The sequence below is a fragment of the Sorex araneus genome, chromosome 11 (genome assembly GCF_027595985.1).
Source record: "Sorex araneus isolate mSorAra2 chromosome 11, mSorAra2.pri, whole genome shotgun sequence".
Lineage (NCBI taxonomy): Eukaryota > Metazoa > Chordata > Mammalia > Eulipotyphla > Soricidae > Sorex > Sorex araneus.
The window spans coordinates 16745820-16764726 of NC_073312.1; the positions used below are offsets into that span (position 1 = coordinate 16745820).

Consider the following 18907-nt stretch of genomic DNA (forward strand, 5'->3'; position numbering starts at 1 on the left):
ATTCAATTTAAAGCTATAATCTACTACGAAGGCACAGGGGACACAAAACTGAACCAGGGAATTACTGCCTGGCAGAAAATGACATATGAGCAGGTATTAAGAATACTACCTGATTAAGTCTTTTTTTGTTTGTTTGTTTTTTTGGGTCACACCCGGCAATGCACAGGTGTTACTCCTGGTTCTACACTCAGGAATTACTCCTGGCGGTGCTCAGGGGACCATATGGGATGCTGGGATTCAAACCCAGGTTGGCCGCATGCACGGCAAACGCCCTACCCGCTGTGCTATCGCTCCAGCCCCCTACCTGATTAAGTCTTATAACAGAAAACAAGGGCAGAGCATTACAAAGTCAGCTTGGAAGACTGTGCTAAGTCTATTCAAGAGAATTTGATACTTTTTGATAAAATCATCTGTGGTGCAACAGCTAAGAAAATCATCCAATAGGACCCCTCTATTAAAAAAAAAAGCACAAAAGTTGAAGGTTGTCAAAAGATAGTTTGTCAAAAAATTGCTGGTCCCAAAATTTCAGTTACTGTAATCTCCGTCAAAAGAAAATATTTTACTCAAATGATCATATTTTCTCCTAAACTTGTTTTCCTCTATTCTTTTTTCTTAGTAAGCAGTAATCATCTATAACTTAATATACATTCCCAGCTAATGACCATTTTTTATTAATACTATTCCATCAGTCTCTTTATTCTATCTACTTCTATTTTCATAATTCCCATCATTCTTACCTTGGGGGCTCCCAATTTCCTCCAAAATCTTTTCCTCTGAGATTCTTATACCAATCGAATAATTTTTCACTCTGTATCCAAAAATTATATTTCTAAAGCAAACCCAACCATTTTATGGCCCACCTTAAAGGACACCCTGTTAGTCTCCAAAAAAGTCCAACCTATTCATAACAACTGAAATCATCTGGCCTGGTATGCTTTATACCTTTTAAACTCAGATATAATCTCTTACAGTTTCCCCAGTCTTCAACAATCTCTGTAGAGCCTTCCAAGACTCTCTCAAAGGAGGATTGTGTGACCCTCCAAATGATCTTTCAGCTCCCTTTTCGTACCATACTTACTACACTATATAGTATTTTAATTAGATATGTCTTTCAGAAAACTATAAGCTCCTTAAGGACAGAAATTATCCTAAATGTTCTTCTATCTCCTATATAAAGCATTATGTCTACCTGGCACTGACAGAATTTGATGAAGATCTGTTAATGAACAAATAAATAAATTGCAAAAATAATGGCAAGACTTACAATTTGTCATATTATCTACACTACAGAAACCTAATTTTTTAAAAATATTTTTTCATTAATCACTATGAGATAGATCCTTACAAAGCTGTTCATGATTAGGTTTCAGTAATACAGTGTTCCAATGCCCATCCCTCCACTAGTGTACATTCCCCAGCACCAGTGTCCCCAGTTTCCCTTCCATTAACTCCCACCCCCAGTCTTCCTCCATGACAGGCATTTTTCTTCTCTCTTCCCTCCTTCCTTCCCTCCCTCCTTCCCTCCATCTCCTTCTTCCCCCTTTATCTCTCCCTCCCTTCCTCCATTCTTCTTCCACCCTTTTGGGCATTGTGGTTTGCAATACAGATATTGAAAGGAAATCTAATTCTAAATCTAATCTCCCCCCCCACCAAGGAACTGGTAACAAAAAAAAGTCTAAGCAAGACAATACTTAAGCCATGAACCTGTCATCTGTTTTCAGAGACAGAAATAAATATGGTTTCACCATAAACTAAAATTCAAATGAGCTCTGGAATTGGGGATATAAGTCAGTGGCAGATTGCATTCCATGCATATGTGGGGCCCCAAGTTCAATTCCTAGTACCACAAAATGAAACAAAATTAAAAAAAAAATTTATACAATCCCCACTACTCCCTCCACCCCACTCCTTATAGTTAAAAAAAATTCAAATGCATTAAAAAAAGTGTTTACACAGCATACTATTTACTTCATTTTTAAAGACTACATATATATATCAATCTCATAATATATTTTAAATATATTTTTAAATAATATAACTATATGTACTCAATGACATGATTTTCTCTGGAAAAATGCTGATTTTGCTTTTTAACATAAATAAAAGCTGCACTTCATAACGGACTCACCGATTCTTTTCCAGCTCATTGTGTGTAGACCTAAAAGGGGAGGGGGGAAAAGAGCATTAGCCATGTTTTGTTGCTAAGTAAAGGTTATATAAAGGGGTATCAATTTAGCAACTGTTATTCCACACATGGTAAATTTACTTAATAATATGATCAGATTTCTATAATCCCACTCAATAACAATCTTCGCTTATTAGGACATTTTACTTAGTTATCATGTTTTCAAGGGCCAGAGAGACAGTATGGAAGGCAGGACACTTGCCTTGTATACTGCCAACCCTAGTTCAATTCCTGGCACCCCATATGGTCCCTTGAGCCCTGCCAAAAGTAATCCCTGAGCACAGAGCCAAAAGAAAGCTGAGAACTGCCAGTGTGGCCCCCAAACAAACACAAATTAGATACAGTGTTTTTAGTTAACAAATTCTAAATGTTGTAAAACAAGTATTTATGATTTAATAAAATTAACATCAGCAAGTGTTCTCTTACCTACTTCTAACACTCTACATTTTGCTGATCTGCAGCCGTATTAAAATTTTTAATCCAAACATAATACATTTTGGTTTGAAGAATGTTTCGAATATGGACCAGAGCAACAGTATAGTGGGTAAAGTTCTGGCCGTGCATGTGGCCAAACCTGGATTTGTCAGGTTCAATCCCCAACATCCCATATGGTCTCTGCACTGCCAGGAGTGATCCCTGAGTATAATCAAGTGTAAATGCTGAGCAGAGCTGGATGTGATCCCAAAAACAAACAAACAAACAAACAGAAAAGTTCCTTTTTTTTTGCTTTTTGGGTCACTCTTGGTGATGCACAGGGGCTACTCCTGACTCTGCACTCAGGAATTTCTCCTGGTGGTGCTCAGGGGACCAAATGGATGCTGGGAATCGAACCCGGGTCAGCTGTGTGCAAGGCAAACGGCCTACCCACTGTGCTATAATTCCAGACCCCAAACAGAAAAGTTTCAATGTATTTCTATATTCTTTACATCTGCTGACTCCACTTACCCACGCATAAGAAAAAAAAGTTTTCACCAGAAAACATAAGAGGACAGGAGACAAAAACAGGTCGCTTTACTGTTAAGTACACAGATAAGTCTTTGGCTTTTGTGTAAGACATAAACAAGAAAAATTTATAAGGGTGGAAAATACATAAACATAAAATATATTAATTAAACCAACTTTCAGGGGACTGGAAAGATATGTTTCAAACTGTTAACAAGGGGGGGTCCAGTGACTTAGTTCTGTGGTAGTGCACATGGCTCAGACGTGACTGCCCTGGGTTAGACTTCTGGCAGAACAAAAACAAAAGGAAAAAAACCCAAGTCCTTGTTCTACCCCTCCCCCCACCCAGGCACTGGTAACCAAAAAATAAAAACAAAATTTCCTTTAAATAAATGTTAACCACGGTCTTCTTTCAGTGACTTTAAAAAAAAAAAGTCAGTATTTGTTTTAATACTTATTGAATAAGTACAGTGTCTGCTACACAGGATGTGCTTTTGTGCTAAACAGTTAATACACATGATAGCACTTTATCTCTAGAGTGACCTGTTTTAGAAAGAAAAATACTGAAACTCAAAGAGGTCAAAAAGACTTACTCTTATACCAAACATGTTTAAGTACACATGTTTCTTTTCTTTGTCTTCATTTCCCCTTTTCCTTTCCTTTGTTGTTGTCCTTAATCATAGTAGCACACTTGGGAATTGTATTCAACAATGTGGGTCTGTGAGTATACACACACACACACACACACACACACACACACACACACACACACACACACACACACACACACACCTCTCGTGAGAGCCGGGCAAGCTACCGGAGTATCCCGCCCACATGGGCAGAGCCTGGTAAGCTACCCATGCCGTATTGGATATGCCAAAAATAGTAACGATAGGTCTCATTCCCCTGACCCTGAAAGAGCCTCCAATCGTTGGGAAAGACGAGTAAGGAGAGGCTGCTAAAATCTCAGGTCTGGGAGAAATAGAGACGTTACTGGTGCCCACTTGAGTAAATCGAGGAACAACAGGATGACAGTGATACAGTGAATGTGGGTTTGTGCTGGGGATCAAACTCAGGACATGTAAGAAAGGCGGCTCTCTACAGCTAAGCTATATCCTCTGGTATTTTTTTCTCAGTCTTCAAAATTCTTGTATTAAAAAAACAAGATTAAAACCATATAGGCTTCAGATATATACAGTTATAAATCAACATCTCTATATATATTAACCTCATCAGAAAAAGTTTAATCCCATCCTTCACAATACAATTGACATAGAGCTACCCTATTTACCTACCCTCCTTTCCCCACTCCTTTCCTTCCCTTCTGGAGTTAATAATTTGGTCTTTCAGTCTGAAATTTGTTTTATTTCATCCTTATCTACTTTGCTTCTTTATGTACCACATACAAATGAAATCAAATAACACATATGAGTATAACTTGTTTCACCAAGCTTAATACCCTATAGGAACAACCAAGTATTTGAATAGTGGCCACAGCAATAGTACAACAGGTAGGGTGCTTGCCTTGAGTGCAGCAATTCCAGAGTCAACCCCCAGCACCACATATAGTTTCCCCAATATTCGCCAGGAGTGATGCCTGAGCAGAGAACCAGGAGAAAGCCCTGAGCACAGCTGAGTGGGCCCAGAAACCAAAAGAAAAAAAAAATAATAGTTTGCCACTGTGTATATATAGTGCCCATCTCCTTTATTCAGTCACCTGTTGAATGGTCACTTCAGTTTTTTCCGACATTTTTTTAAGTGAAGCCAGATAGTTTATGTTGAATGAAAGTTACTTAGAAATATGAGAGGAAGTACACTTCCAAGAGATAACACGGGCTTCTCCCAAGTGAAAAATGCAAGGAAGCAAAGCTACATATAGACAAGATAGTGAGATGCATGTTCAAAGAAGAAACACAGGCTTGAAGAGCAAACCTGTTTTCAATTCTTAATGATCACAAAGATTGTTGTAATAAACAGAAGGGTGCAGGTATCTCTTTGATTAGTATTTTTGATATTCATAGGGTAAATATATATGGAAGTGGGATAACTAAATAATACAGAACTTCCTTCCTTTGAGCCACATCCAACTGTACGTAGGGCTGACTCCTGACTCTATTCAGAGATCAACTCCTGGAAGTTGTTGGGGAACCATATATGATGCTGGGAATCAAACTCTGGTCATTTATGAACAAGATAAACAACTTAACCACTGTATTCTCTCTCCAGCCCCTCTGAGTTCTCTGAGGACTCTCCCTACTATTTTCCATAATAGCTGCACCAATTTATAACCCCACTAATGGTATACAAGGGTTCCCTTCTCTCCACATCCTCTCTACAACACTTGTTTTTGTCTTTTGAATAATAGTCACTCACAGGTGTGAGACGATGTCTCACTAATCCATTTTGTTCACATTTCTGTAATAATGAGACAGTGAACATGTTTCCTTGTCCGTACATTTTGTTTGCATGTCTACTGAGATGTATCTTTGGAGAAGTGTCTATCAAATATGCTCATTTTAAAAATCAGGTTGTGGGGCTGGGTAGGACATTTGTCTTGGATTTGATCCCGGGCACCCCACATGTCCCCTGAACATGGCCAGGTATGATTCCTAAGCACAGAGTCAGGAGTAACCCAACCCCTAAGCATCACCAAATGTGGCCCAAAAGCCAAAAACAAAAATCAGGAATCAGGTTGTTTCACTGTTGCTGAGTTATTTACATATTTAAAATGTTTTAAATTAAGGTTCTGTGATTCATGATGGTTCCTTGTTAAGATTTTCTCAGGTAAATAACTCCTCTTTACTCTTTATGTATTTTGGATAGTAATCCCTTGTTGGGTGTATGATTTGTAATTATTTTCTCCCATTTTGGGGGGGAGAAGAGGGAGGGCACAGGGTGGGGGAGGGGAGGTCACACCTGGCAGTGCTCAGGGCTTACTCCTGACTCTGCACTAAAAGATCACTTCAGTGGGGCTCAGGGTGGCCTGGATGGAACCCAGGTGCTAGGGAAGTGGCCTGTCCTCTGTACTATCTCTTTAGCTCTAGAATACCTTTGAATGAGTTTCTTTTTGTAGTTACAAACTTAAAAGAATATAATGTCTAAGTTTAATGTGGTACCACTTAATTTTTTTTGCCTTGTCCTTTAAGTCAAATCCCCTAAGATATCTTTAAGACTGCCATCAAAAAGCATTATTACCTATCTTTTCTCCTATGTTTGTTATGGTTACAGATCTGAAAGCCTTAAAACCATTAGAATTAATCTCTGTGTAGGTCTTGGATAGTACTCTTTTTTTTTTTGACTAATTCTTTTGCATATGGTTGTCCAGTTTTCCCAAGATGATTTACTGAAAAGTTTTTCATTGCTCTGTTTTATGTTCTTAGCTCCTTCATCATAAAAAAGTTGTCTATATACCTGTGGTTTTATTTCTGAGTTCTCAATTCTATTCCACTGATATGTGTATCTATTTTAGTTTAATTCATGGTTTTGATTACTATTACTCTGTGGTTAAGCATGGTTTCTCCATTTTTTTTCCTTAGGATTTCTTTAGACTCTTCAGGGTCTTCTGAAGTTCCAAATAAACTCTGCTCATTTCTTATTCTGTTTCTGCTATCACTGGGATCTTGATGGGCTTTTGTCCATTTTTTTCTGATTTGAATTGGTTTGGGTTTGTGGGCCATATCAGGCAATGCTCAGGGCCACTCCAGGTTTGCTCCTTGAGTCACTCTCAGTGGGGAACTGTGGCACTTGGGCAGGGCCTCCCACGTGTAATACATGAAAACTAGCCCTAGGAAGCAAATGAGCCCTTTGAGCTATCTCCTAGTCTGTCATTGGCATTTTGATAGCGACTGCGCTGAATCTTACCGAAAGCAATATAGCTTTCGGTAAGATAGCCATTTTAACAAGTTTAATTCTCCCACTCAGTAAGTAAGGAGTATCTATTTCTATGTGTCTTTTTCTATTTCTTTCATTAATGTCTTAAAGTTTTCAGTGTACATTCCTCTCACCTCCTTTATTAAATTTAGTCCTAGGTATTCCTTTTTAATACAACTATAAATGAGATTTCTGCTAGTTTGTTACCTTAATGAAGAAATGCAACGATTTCTGTCTATTAACTTTTAACCTTTCACTTTACTGTATTGGTTTTCCCTTTCTTCTTTTGGTTAGTTTCTAGTTTCATATCATTATGATCCAAATATTTGCTTGGTAGCATTTCATTTTCACAATTTTATCGAGTCTTGATTTATGTCCTAACATATAATTTATCCTTGAGAATCCTATGTATACTTGAGAAAAATGTGTATCCTTGTTGATTTGGGGTGAAATGCTCCATAAATATCTATTATAAATATCTATTAAATTCAACTCACCTAATTTATCATTTAGGGCCTGTGTTTCCTTAATTTTCTGTATGACCTGCCCTATGCTATTAAATTCCTGGCTTTTATTGTTGTCCTAGCACTGCATGGCCCCTGAGCACCACCAGTAGGGGTAACCCTGATAGCTCCAGAGCACTGCTGGGCCTGAGTAGCAATGACCTTGTTAGTCAAGTTGTCCTGGGGTCCCTGAACATTGCTTGAAAGAGCCAACAAAAGGAAGAAAAAGTTTCTCTTTTGCTGTTGTTTGAATGAATGCCAAACATTTATTTCATGGGAAAAAGTAAGTTAGAACATAAGTACATAACATTTGAGGTTATTTAAAGCAAAAATATTGCTCACATCAGAATGGAAAATTTGATTCCCACCTTCTTTTGATGGGTAATTTTTGGTTTAATCTTTAACTGAAAAAAATTAGAACAAGAAAACCAAAAACAGTAAGAGTCAGTAAAAGAAAACAATCTGTTTTGAGATAAGCTATTTTTCTGGGGTTTGTTTCTGTTTGGGGATTATATCCAGCTGTGGTCAAGGCTAACTTCTGGCTCTTTGTGAATATACTTATATAGACAGTGATGATCATCACAATATATAGGATCATTACAGCTAGCCAGTGTGATGATCCTAAATATTGTCATAAATGCAAAAGATAATATTAGCCAAAGATAACCAACTACTTAATTCCATTATTATACTAATTTATTATCAAAGCTAGCACCAAAAGAATATAACTTTATTTACTGCTAGGAATAAAATTAAAACAGCAGGTCCCACCCTCTTAAACATTTAAAAATCTTCCTTTAAAAATTATTTTCTTTAGATATTTATAAGTAATAACATTAATAGCCAGAATTATTAAACTTTTTTCCAAACCAGGAAACATATGCCAAATCTAGGAAGAACAGCAGTAAAATTTAACAAGACTTTCAAACATCAAGAAGCAGAAACAACTAAATCTAGTCTTCCCTTTCCTTCCCTTCACACCTGCTGGTGCTAAGATGCAATTCAACTTAGTGACCAGGGCAGACACTCCCGGTAGTGTTTAAAGGCTTATATAATGCTGAGAATTGAACCCCAGGCCTCCCCTCATGCAAAGCATATTATCTCCCTGGGCCATATATGTACTCTTCCTTACCATATCGTTATGCTCCTCTATTTTAAAAAAAAAAAAAAGACATCCCAGTAGTGTTTACTTCTTTGCTGTCCCTACCACTGTCCCCCATCCTCACACCTTTGGCCTGTAATAGCAAGTTAATACAGAATATTTCCCACGTTCAAGACTGTCTCAAGCTGCAGGAAGCCTCCAACAGGTAAATCAAAGTATGTGAAGGAATAATTATAACTAAGAATATATATATATATATATATATATACATCAAGTAAATATAAAGCAATGAGGGAATTTAAAGGAGTTTATTCCTTTAAGCTTACCAATTTTATTTCCAAATGGTACTACCAACAAAAGCTTGAGAAAAAAGCAGTACTTGGTCTAGGAAGTAAATGATGAGTACATTAAATACTAGTAGAATCTGACCCTAGTAGAGGAAGGGCATTACAAGTGGAAAGGATGGCCTAAGCAAATAAGCTTAGGAGTTGTAAAGTCCAAGGAACAACATAGTGATGAAAAAGGAAACTGAAATAAAAACTAGATAATTTTGACCAATTAATCAGCTCTTAAGACAGGACAAAGTGTAGGGTGTGGCACTCTCAGAAAAAAAGTAACTTTTGCTTCTCTGAGTTCAGCCAAGCCCTTTGAATAGTGTGTTATTAAAATATTCAATGAGATCTTCTGAATACCCCATGTGTTTAGCCCATTTACTTCTTCAAATAAAATATACCTTTGAGAGCATGCACAAATCATCTCTTTTCAGGTACTTCTAATCTAAATGCCTAACAATTTCCAAGGAAGGATAGAAAGGCATTTCTGTCATTTTATCACTGAATCATAGGTAACCCTTTTCACAAGTAATATCCCTTATGAGATTTCCTATTTGAATGTGATTTTTTAATTGATAATACAGCTCTACTATGTAAAGTTTTAATTATTTAGGATATAGTTTGTCAGTAGTCAATAAAACAAGAAGACATTGTTTCAACTAAAATATTAAATCCCTCATTCCCAAATTAATTTTCTCTTTTAGCAAAAGATCTCTTTGTTTAATCTATAGGCCATCTCTCACTTTGGTTAACATTTTCATTCAACTACCTCCTAATCCTAAAGTCCTGAATAAATGTTGCCTTCTATATAATGAGCAGAACACATGCTATGAAGCTAAATTACTATGTTCTAAATGTGTTGAAAGACTATATTGCTGTGGCTGGAGTGATAGTACAGTGGGCAGGGCGCTTGCCTTGAACACAGCCAACCCAGGTTCGATCCCCTGCATCCCATATGGTCCCCTAAGCACTACCAGGAGTAATTCAGAATGCAGAGCCAGGATTAAGACCTGAGCATCACTGCAGGATACAGCCCCAAAACAAAGAGATTACACTACTTAGACATATACTGAAAAAGCAAGAAAAACAGAAAAGTTTTGTTATATCAGAACAGGGATTTTCAATGTATATAGCTGAGGAGGCTGAAAAAGAAAAATCTACTGGAATTAGACTGTAAAAACTTTCTACTCTTATTCTTTTAAAATTTTATTCCGCATTTATAAAGTAGTAGTACAGTAATACATGTATGCCATTATAAATACATGTGTATATATGAGACAGAATTTTGATATAGTGTATAAAAAGTTTGAAAAATACTATAACTATGTTAATTGGTGTTAATTAGTAATAAAATATTTCTTTCAAAAAAAGAGGTTCGAGAGATTGTACAAGGGGTAAGTCACTTTCCTTGCAAGCAACCAACTGCTTTGATCCCTGCCACTGCTTACCATCCTCCAAGCACTGCTAGGAGTAAGGAGCAAGCCTTGAGAACAGCTAAGTATGGCTCAAACACTCACTTCACCCACTAAAAGGTAATTCTGTACATTTGTCTCTATCGAAGGTAGTTTTATTTTCTTTTTATTACTATTATTTTTTGCAATGCTGGGGACTGAATCTAGAGCCTCACACATGCAAGGCAGGGACTCTACAATGGAGCAACATCCCTGTTCTAATGGTCCATATTTTTAAAAATCATTAAAGACAAATATGAACACTGCAGACTTTAGAAAAAATGCCTCATAAAAAATAGTGTTTTTTTAATAATGACAAAAGCATAAGTACAACAAGGCGGGTACACTAAAAACAAGTTTCTAACAAAGATGTACGACAATACCTACAATCTACATTTTTTTCCCTTAAAACTTAGTTAGAAAGTTAGAATTTCTACTTCAGAATTTCTACTCACAGGCATACACCAAACTAATACATGTATAACTGGTCATCAACAAAAAAACTAAACAATAGTTATCCTTTTTCAAACCAGCCCAAAACTGGAAACAACTCAAATGCCCATCAATAGTAGACTGAATGAATTATGGAAGTCATACAATGTAACATTATTGAGCAATAAGAATGAACTATTTTACAAAGTTGTGGATGAGTTTTCAGTTTTAGTACCATGTTGAGGAAAAAATGAGATACACAGTAATATATACCGTATATACCCATTCATTTATAAAGCACAAAATTGGCAAAAGTTATTTATATATTAACAAAACTCAGAAAAGTGGTTGTTTCAGTGAGGTGACATGTGAATAAAAACTATGACAAGAAGGACATCTAAGAAAATGGTGTAATATTTTATCTCTTTTGTATGCCCCAAATGGCATACTTAGGTTCTGTACATGTGTCTGGATGAAATTTTTCAATAGAAGAATTTTTTTAAATATATATGAGTTGAATTTAGTAAAAGTTGGCCTGTGGGACCAGATAAATAGTTTAACATGCAGTGTCAGGAAAATAGTATGCAGATCCCGGGTTCAAGACCTAGAATCTCAGATGATCCTCACAAGCACTGCCAGGAGTAATTCCTGAGAGCAGAGTCAGGAGTAACCCCTGAGCATCGCTAGGTGTGACCCAAAAATAAAACAAAACAAAAATAGCTTGCCAGGCTACAGTGCATGCTTTGCATGCAGAAGGCCTGGGTTTAATCTGCAAGTACTATATGATTGATCCCTCAAACACCTCTAGAAAAAGTCTCTGAGCACTATTAGGTGTAGGCCAATTTTTTTAAGTCCGTTTTTATTCCCAACATGTCAAACACAGTAATTTAAGGGACATTTTTAAGGGGGAGGGTGCTCAGGGCTTACTATTCCTAGCTCTTTTCCCAGGGGTCACTCCTGTCGGTGCTCCTGGAATCATACAGGATGGAACCAGTACAAGCACCTTAACCCCTGGACTATCTCTCTGGCCCTAACTTAATGAGTTTCTTGACAAACTTTCTGGCACACCACAAAAATATCCTTAAGATTGTTAAATTACATACTTAGCAAAGCATAATTTCAACAAGTTTATAAACACTAAAACTCATACAGAGTTAAGCTCTTAATGCACATTGAAAATAAGCTAAAAAACCATAAGGTAACTAGAAAAAGTATAATGTTTGGGAGATAAGCCACAGGTCAATGAAGAAATTTCACAAATATAAAATATTCCGAAATGAATGATTAATACAACATATAAAATTTTATTAGCTATGGCTAAAAGCAGTGTTTCCAGAGAAATGTTTACATTTTAAGTTTTTCTTTTAGAAAAAAAAGTCCAGAAGTCAAAGTCTGCCTTCTTTAAAAAGCAGTTTATTTGTAATTTTAAATTTTTTGTTTGTTTTCGCACCACACTCAGCGGTACTCAAGGTTGATTCCTGGCTCTGTGCTCAGGAAAGATTCCTGGCAGAGCTCAGAGGACCATATGGGGTGCTGGAGATTGAACCTGGGTAGTTCATGTGCAAGGCAAGCACCCTATCCACTGTACTATCACTCTGGCCTCTTAAAGTTATATATTTTTTCTATCCAAATTAAACTCAAAAAAATGAAAGGTCATATATTAACAAATCACAAAAAAATTAGAAAATACATTCGGCTAGGTGAAAAGAAATGAAACATTAAAAAATGTTGGATGCAGCTGAAACAATAAAGAAAAATGCTTAACTTTAAATCCTGATACTGGAGATGGAAGAATAAAAAGTCTGTGGTATAACATTCCACCTTAAGAAACTAGATAAAGAGTAAACTAGATAAAAAGCAATTGAACAATGGTTTGCAATATGGTGAGCTTCACCCACCATCTGGACCACACCTAGAAGAGGTGCTCCGGGATTATTTCCAGAAGTTCTCAGGGGACCAGTCAATATTAGGATTTCAACCTGAGGCTCCTGCATGTAAAGCATGGGTTCTAGCCCTTGGAGTCATCTTCCCTGTCCAAGAAAAAAAAATGATCAAGAAATATGCCAAAAATTCTAAGATATAGGAAGCATGAGGGGGCTGGAGTGATAGCGCAGCGGGTAGGGCGTTTGCCTTGCACTCGGCCGACAGGGTTGATTCCCAGCATCCCACATGGTCCCCCGAGCACCACCAGGGGTGGTTCCTGAGTGCAGAGCCAGGAGTTACCCTGTGCATCGCTGGGTGTGGACCCCCCAAAAAAAACACACAAAAAATTGGGGAACTGTATTATATGAAAATCATATACCAGTACCAGAGAGAGAGTTCAACAGGCTGAACACATGCTTTACATGCTGGGGACCAAGTTTGTCCCCAGCACGACATGGTCCTCTTAGCACCAGGAGGGTAATTCTCAGCACAGAGCTAGAAACAGGCAGAAGCACTACTAGTGTGGTCCCCAAAACAACGAGTGAATTCAAGAAACTAAAAGAAGCTAATATCCCAATAAAATCATTTTAAAACAGCAATAAATCTCATTCTGAAATAATATAATTTACCAGTCTTCAGGAATAAGTAAAATATTAATTCCTTATTGAAAAAGACTTAATAATATAACTTACTAATAAAGTGCATAATTTACAAAGAGAATTCCTGAGGCCAGAGAGACAGTGCAGGGGGTATAGTCCTTGTCTTGCATGCAGCTGACCCCATATTGTTTCCTGGTATCCTATGTGGTCCCCTGAGCACCTCTGAGTGATCCTTAAGCACCGGTACTCCATATTGGTGGGTTCTACATCCACAAGTTTCAACCAAATTACGTGCTTTGTAGCTAAGTCTACAATGGCTATGTATGTACTGAAAAAATATTCTTGTCATTATCGTCTAAAAGATACAGTACAGCAACTATATAGCATTTACATTGGGTATCATGTAATCTAAAGATTTACAGTATTTATAGGAGAATATGAAAATATTCCATTTTCCATAAGGAGCTTGATTTTGGCATCCACAGGACTCCTGGAACCATTTCATAGTAGATACTGAACATATTCACTCTCACCTAAGAAGTGAAATAACCACACCTTAGGTGAGAAAGCAATATTGAAAACAACAGAGAATTATAAAGTTTAAAATTATTTTTCTTAGTATAGTTTCAAAAGTTAAACCAGGACTTCTAAGAGAACAACTTGACCAACTAATTATTAATAACATTCCATTACAGAGCAACATTCTAAAAACCTTTAAAAATAGGATAAGTATCAATGATTTCCTAAATCACTTGACTTCCAAATTGTAACTCAGTATTTTAGGAAAGAGGCATAAAATAAACATGCTGGTGCAAAAAAATGAATGGTGCCATAATATCACTAACCATAATTAAGTAAAGTCCATGTTTTGGAAGTTAATCACTTTTTTTTTCCCTAAGGAAAGTATAACACATGGAAAAGTGAATCTTAAAGGCTGAAAAGGAGGAGAAATAACTGAAGATAACGGAATCTTCTGGTTCTGAGGGCTAATTTCTTCCACTAACCACTTTTAATCTCTTACTGGTTTATTTGAAGTTTTAAAGAAATCACTGCTTAATGTTCATTCATTCCACCTGTAATTCTTTTCGGCTTTTGTCACCCATTTACGACTCTCCGTTAACTTACTGCAATAAATAACAGCAATCTTTTAAAAAAAGAAAAAAGTTAATATTTACATTCTATAAAATTCACCCATTTTACACAGTTAATGATCCTCAGTCAAGTCAGGCAGTTGTATAACCTTTACCACAATCTAGTTTTAGAACAATTCTATCACAACATCACGGAAGAAAGTTCCAACATATGCAGTTGCAATCAGTCCTTGTTCCCACCCCTAGATGTGTTTCCCATCTCTGCAGTGCTGCCTTTTTTGTTTATTTCTGGGCCACACCCAGTGGTTCTCAGGACCTACTCCAAGCCCTGTGCTCAGGAATCACTCTTGGAGGGTTTGGGGGACCCATATTGGTTGCCAGGATAAACCCAAGTTGGCCATGTGCAAGAGAAGTACCTTACCAATGTGCTTCCTCTCTGGCCCCCTTTTTAAGATAAATTTTATATAATGTTATTACAAAGTTTGCATTCTTATGTATTTGACAGCTTACATCCTATTCTGTGCTCAATCCATTTTGTTGTACATATGAGTAGCATTTCTTTTTTATGTTAGGTAGTACTCTATTGTTTGAATTACTGTTTTATTTATACATTCACTAGCTGATGGACAATTTTGTTGCTTCCACTTTTGGGTAACTATGAATAACTCTGACTACACTCAAATCTTTTGCATAGACATGTAGAAAAAAGATCTTGATCTTACTGGGTAGAATTTCACACTTTTTATACTTTTCCATTATCATCCAAGTTACTTATTTCTTTAAATAGCCATATCAAATATAGTATTTATGATCAAGTCCATAAAATATTAGACTTAGAACTGCTGGTAAGCCTCTACTAATCATTCCATAAGGGAAAAATGAGATTCATATGCTTTTTTACAATTACCCCCAACACCACTTTTGTGAGATGGGAGATTATATCTAGCAGTATTCAAGGGACTTACTGTGTTATTTTCGGAAATGTAACCTGCTCCACAAAGGACAACTGGGCAATACGTTGAACTATTACTTATATCAAATAACTTTATGTAATTTTTCACTTATTTTTTGTTAGGGTGCCACACTCCGAGGTGCCCAGAGTCTATTCCTAGTTCAGTGCTGTCAGTGCTAGTAAAATATGCAGTGCAAGGGACTGAACCTGAGTCTTTTTTTTTTTAATGGTACAAAATAAAATTCAAAATTTACTCTTTTTTTATTAGTGAATCACAGTGAGGTACAGTCACATACTTACAAACTTTCGTGTTTGTGTTTCAGTCATACAGTGATCGAATACCCATCCCTCCAACAGTGCCCATTCTCCACCACCAATGATCCCAGTATCCCTCTCACCATCACCACCGTATCCCCCCCCACTCCACCCCACCTCTGTGGCAGGGCATTCCCTTTTGTTCTCTCTCTCTTTTTGGGTATTGTGGTTTGCAATAGCCAAACCTGAGTTTTCCACATACAAAGCATGCACTCGTCTGCCCTCAAATTATTTTTAAAGCCATGCCTAAAGGACTAAATTTTAAATTCTGAGGCACACTGACTCTTGCCATCAAAGACTAAATAAACCAACTCTAACAGATTGATGATAATGACTCAGCATAGAAGTTTTTGTGGAAAATGAATTAACACTTTTATTGTTATTCATATAGAAGATAAGTATACAAAATATATTTAACACCTTAAATGGTATATTCTAATACTAAGACAATTTACTACATTTTATTTTGCCTCTAGTCCATTATTTACAATTCAGGAGTGATAGCAGCATCAGGTGCAGTAGAAGGAGTGCTTTCTGTTTGTTTGCATAAAAAAAAGTAGACTTCTTTAAGTCTACCTTCTAGTCCTCTAAAGGAGGGCTGAATTTTTTTTTTCCTGAAAAGGGGAAGTAGGCCAAATAAGTTTGGATTTGGGAACCTCTGTTCTAGTCTCTTACTTCATAAAAAGAAAGGCTCTTTCCAGTTTTTCAAAGAGAATCCTAAATTATCCCTGTCAAATTAACCGAAATAAGAATAAAGGAAAATCTCTTGTGGCAGATGAGGTACACAGCAACATTATATTCCAGAAACTATAATATTAATACTTTTGTAAATCCTGATGCCTGAACAAGAAAGGAAAATAAGTTACTTTATCAAAATACATGGTCTCATTCCCCTGACCCTGAAAGAGCCTCCAATGAGGCATCGTTGGGAAGGAAGAGTAAAGAGAGGCTGCTAAAATCTCAGCACTAGGAAGAATGGAGATTGCTCAAGAAAATCAACAATCAACGGGATGATAATGATGATGATAATGAATTAAAAAATACCTATTTCAAAGGTATCATCATAAATGGTGTTTACATAATGTTTTTTCAAAACTATGAAGTGTTTCTTAGAATAAACAAAGGGAAAAATAAATAAACCATAAGAGATCTTATCATTATTCAATATCATATAGCCAAATAAAAGAAAATTGATAATTTTCCCAAGAAATACATACAAGTGACATTAATAACAAAATTATCTGTAAACAAGTATTGTCTAAGAAATTACTTAGGTAAAACATAAGGAATTTCACTATAATACTGAACTATGGAATACCTGCCTCTCTTAAAATGCATATTAATAAATGAACACGCATATACTGTGAATCTGTAACATTCCCACAATAACCAATTTAATCTTTTTCTATAAATCTAACTTTCTGTACTATCATTTTTCATACAAAATGTTCCTGCTTATAATATTTTTTACATTTTCCTGAGGAGACACATTTGGTAGTGCTCATAACTTACTCCTGGCTCTGTGCTCAAGGATCACTTCTGGTGTGCTCAGGGCATATGTAGTGCCAGAGTTCAAACTCAGATTGGCTGCATGCAAGGTAAGTGCTGTAATGTCTCTCTGGCCCACATTTATTTACCATTTCATTATATGCTAAAATCTTTCCAAGTATGCCCTAAGCACCTAAGCATTGTAGGGGAACACATATATCAACAATTCCATGTTCACATTTTAAGTTCAATAAATTTGGTTACTAATTATCTTAAAGAGAACAGTTTTGCTGCAGTGAGAAAAGAAGCAAATTGCAAAAACTGCAAAAGAGAGCTAGTAGGAAGACATTAAAGCAGCAGGTGCAGGCCACATTTCAGGTATTTGGCAGAGCAGAAAGTGGATCACTAACACATAATTTTCAGGTTAGAATCACTGAGACTTAGTTTTTTTTTTTTTTTTTTTTTTTTTTTGGTTTTGGGGTCACACCCGGCAATGCACAGGGGTTACTCCTGGCTCTTCACTCAGGAATTACCCCTGGCGGTGCTCAGGGGACCATATGGGATGCTGGGATTAGAACCCGGGTCGGCAGCGTGCAAGGCAAACGCCCTACCCGCTGTGCTATCGCTCCAGCCCCTGAGACTTAGTTTTAAAGTAAATTATTGCTGAGAACTGTTTGTTGATCCCAGAAAAACAAATCCCAGGAATTTCCTTCAGCTCCTAGTTCTACCTGTGGAATTTACTTTGCATGCCGACCCAATTTCTTCACAAAAACTAATAACAATAGAAAAAATAATTACACCTTATATCACAGAACTGTTCATAAATTCAAATAAGATAGTGTACATTAAAGGACTAGTAGTCCAGGGGGACTACTAGGGATCAAACCCAAGGCTTCCATATGCAAAGGACAGGCTCTATACTTTGTTGAGCTATCTCTTCATCCCCCTCACATCCAATCAGGTTCTTTTTCATATGCTGTTTATCATAATTAAAATTAAAATATATTTAAATGTTTTCTTAATAATATATTTCCCTCCCAAATTTGCCTGCCACACAGATGGGGGTGTGGAATGGGTTGGGGTGGTAGGAGGAATACTGGGAATATTGGTGGTGGAGAATGGGCACTGGTGGAGGGATGGGTACTCGATTATTGTATGATTGAACATAAGCACGGAAGTTTATAAGTCTAACTATCTCACAGTGATTCATTAAAAAATTAAAAAATAAATAAAAATAAAAAATAATATAGTTCCCTCCCTAGAGGTAGCACTGTAGCACTGTCATCCCGTTGTTCATCAATTTGCTCGAGCGGGCACCAGTAATGTCTGCATTGTGAGACTTGTTGTTGTTTTTTGGCATATTGAACATGCCATGGGGAGCTTGCCAGGCTCTGCCGTGCAGGTGGGATACTCTCAGTAGCTTGCCGGGCTCTCCGAGAGGCACGGAGGAATCGAACCCGGGTCAGCCGCGTGCAAGGCAAATGCTCTACCCGCTATGCTATCTCTCCAGTCCACCATGAAAAGAATTGTTCAAAATGGATGGCGGGTTTTTATTTGTATTTATTTATTTAAGTTAATTTTAGCAGTACAATGTATAATTTCACACTTTTTTTTTCAGACAAGTTGGCCCATGGCAGCACCAGTAAAACACCTTGCTACTGTAGCCAAGGGCAGGTTTAGCACTAGCTCCACTGTCCACAATAGGTTTTTTTGTTTTTATTT

At 36.9% G+C, this 18907-nt stretch overlaps 1 protein-coding gene across 2 annotated transcripts in view; it reads right to left on the reverse strand.

The window, feature by feature from the left end:
* Window positions 1-18907, reverse strand: part of MXI1 (MAX interactor 1, dimerization protein) — a 90335-nt gene that overhangs the window by 44977 nt on the left and 26451 nt on the right. For both annotated transcript variants that reach the window (XM_004611926.2, XM_055119643.1), the window contains exon 3: window positions 2129-2158. In XM_004611926.2, the coding sequence (XP_004611983.1) occupies window positions 2129-2158 (30 nt within the window). The remainder of the gene's footprint in view (window positions 1-2128; window positions 2159-18907) is intronic.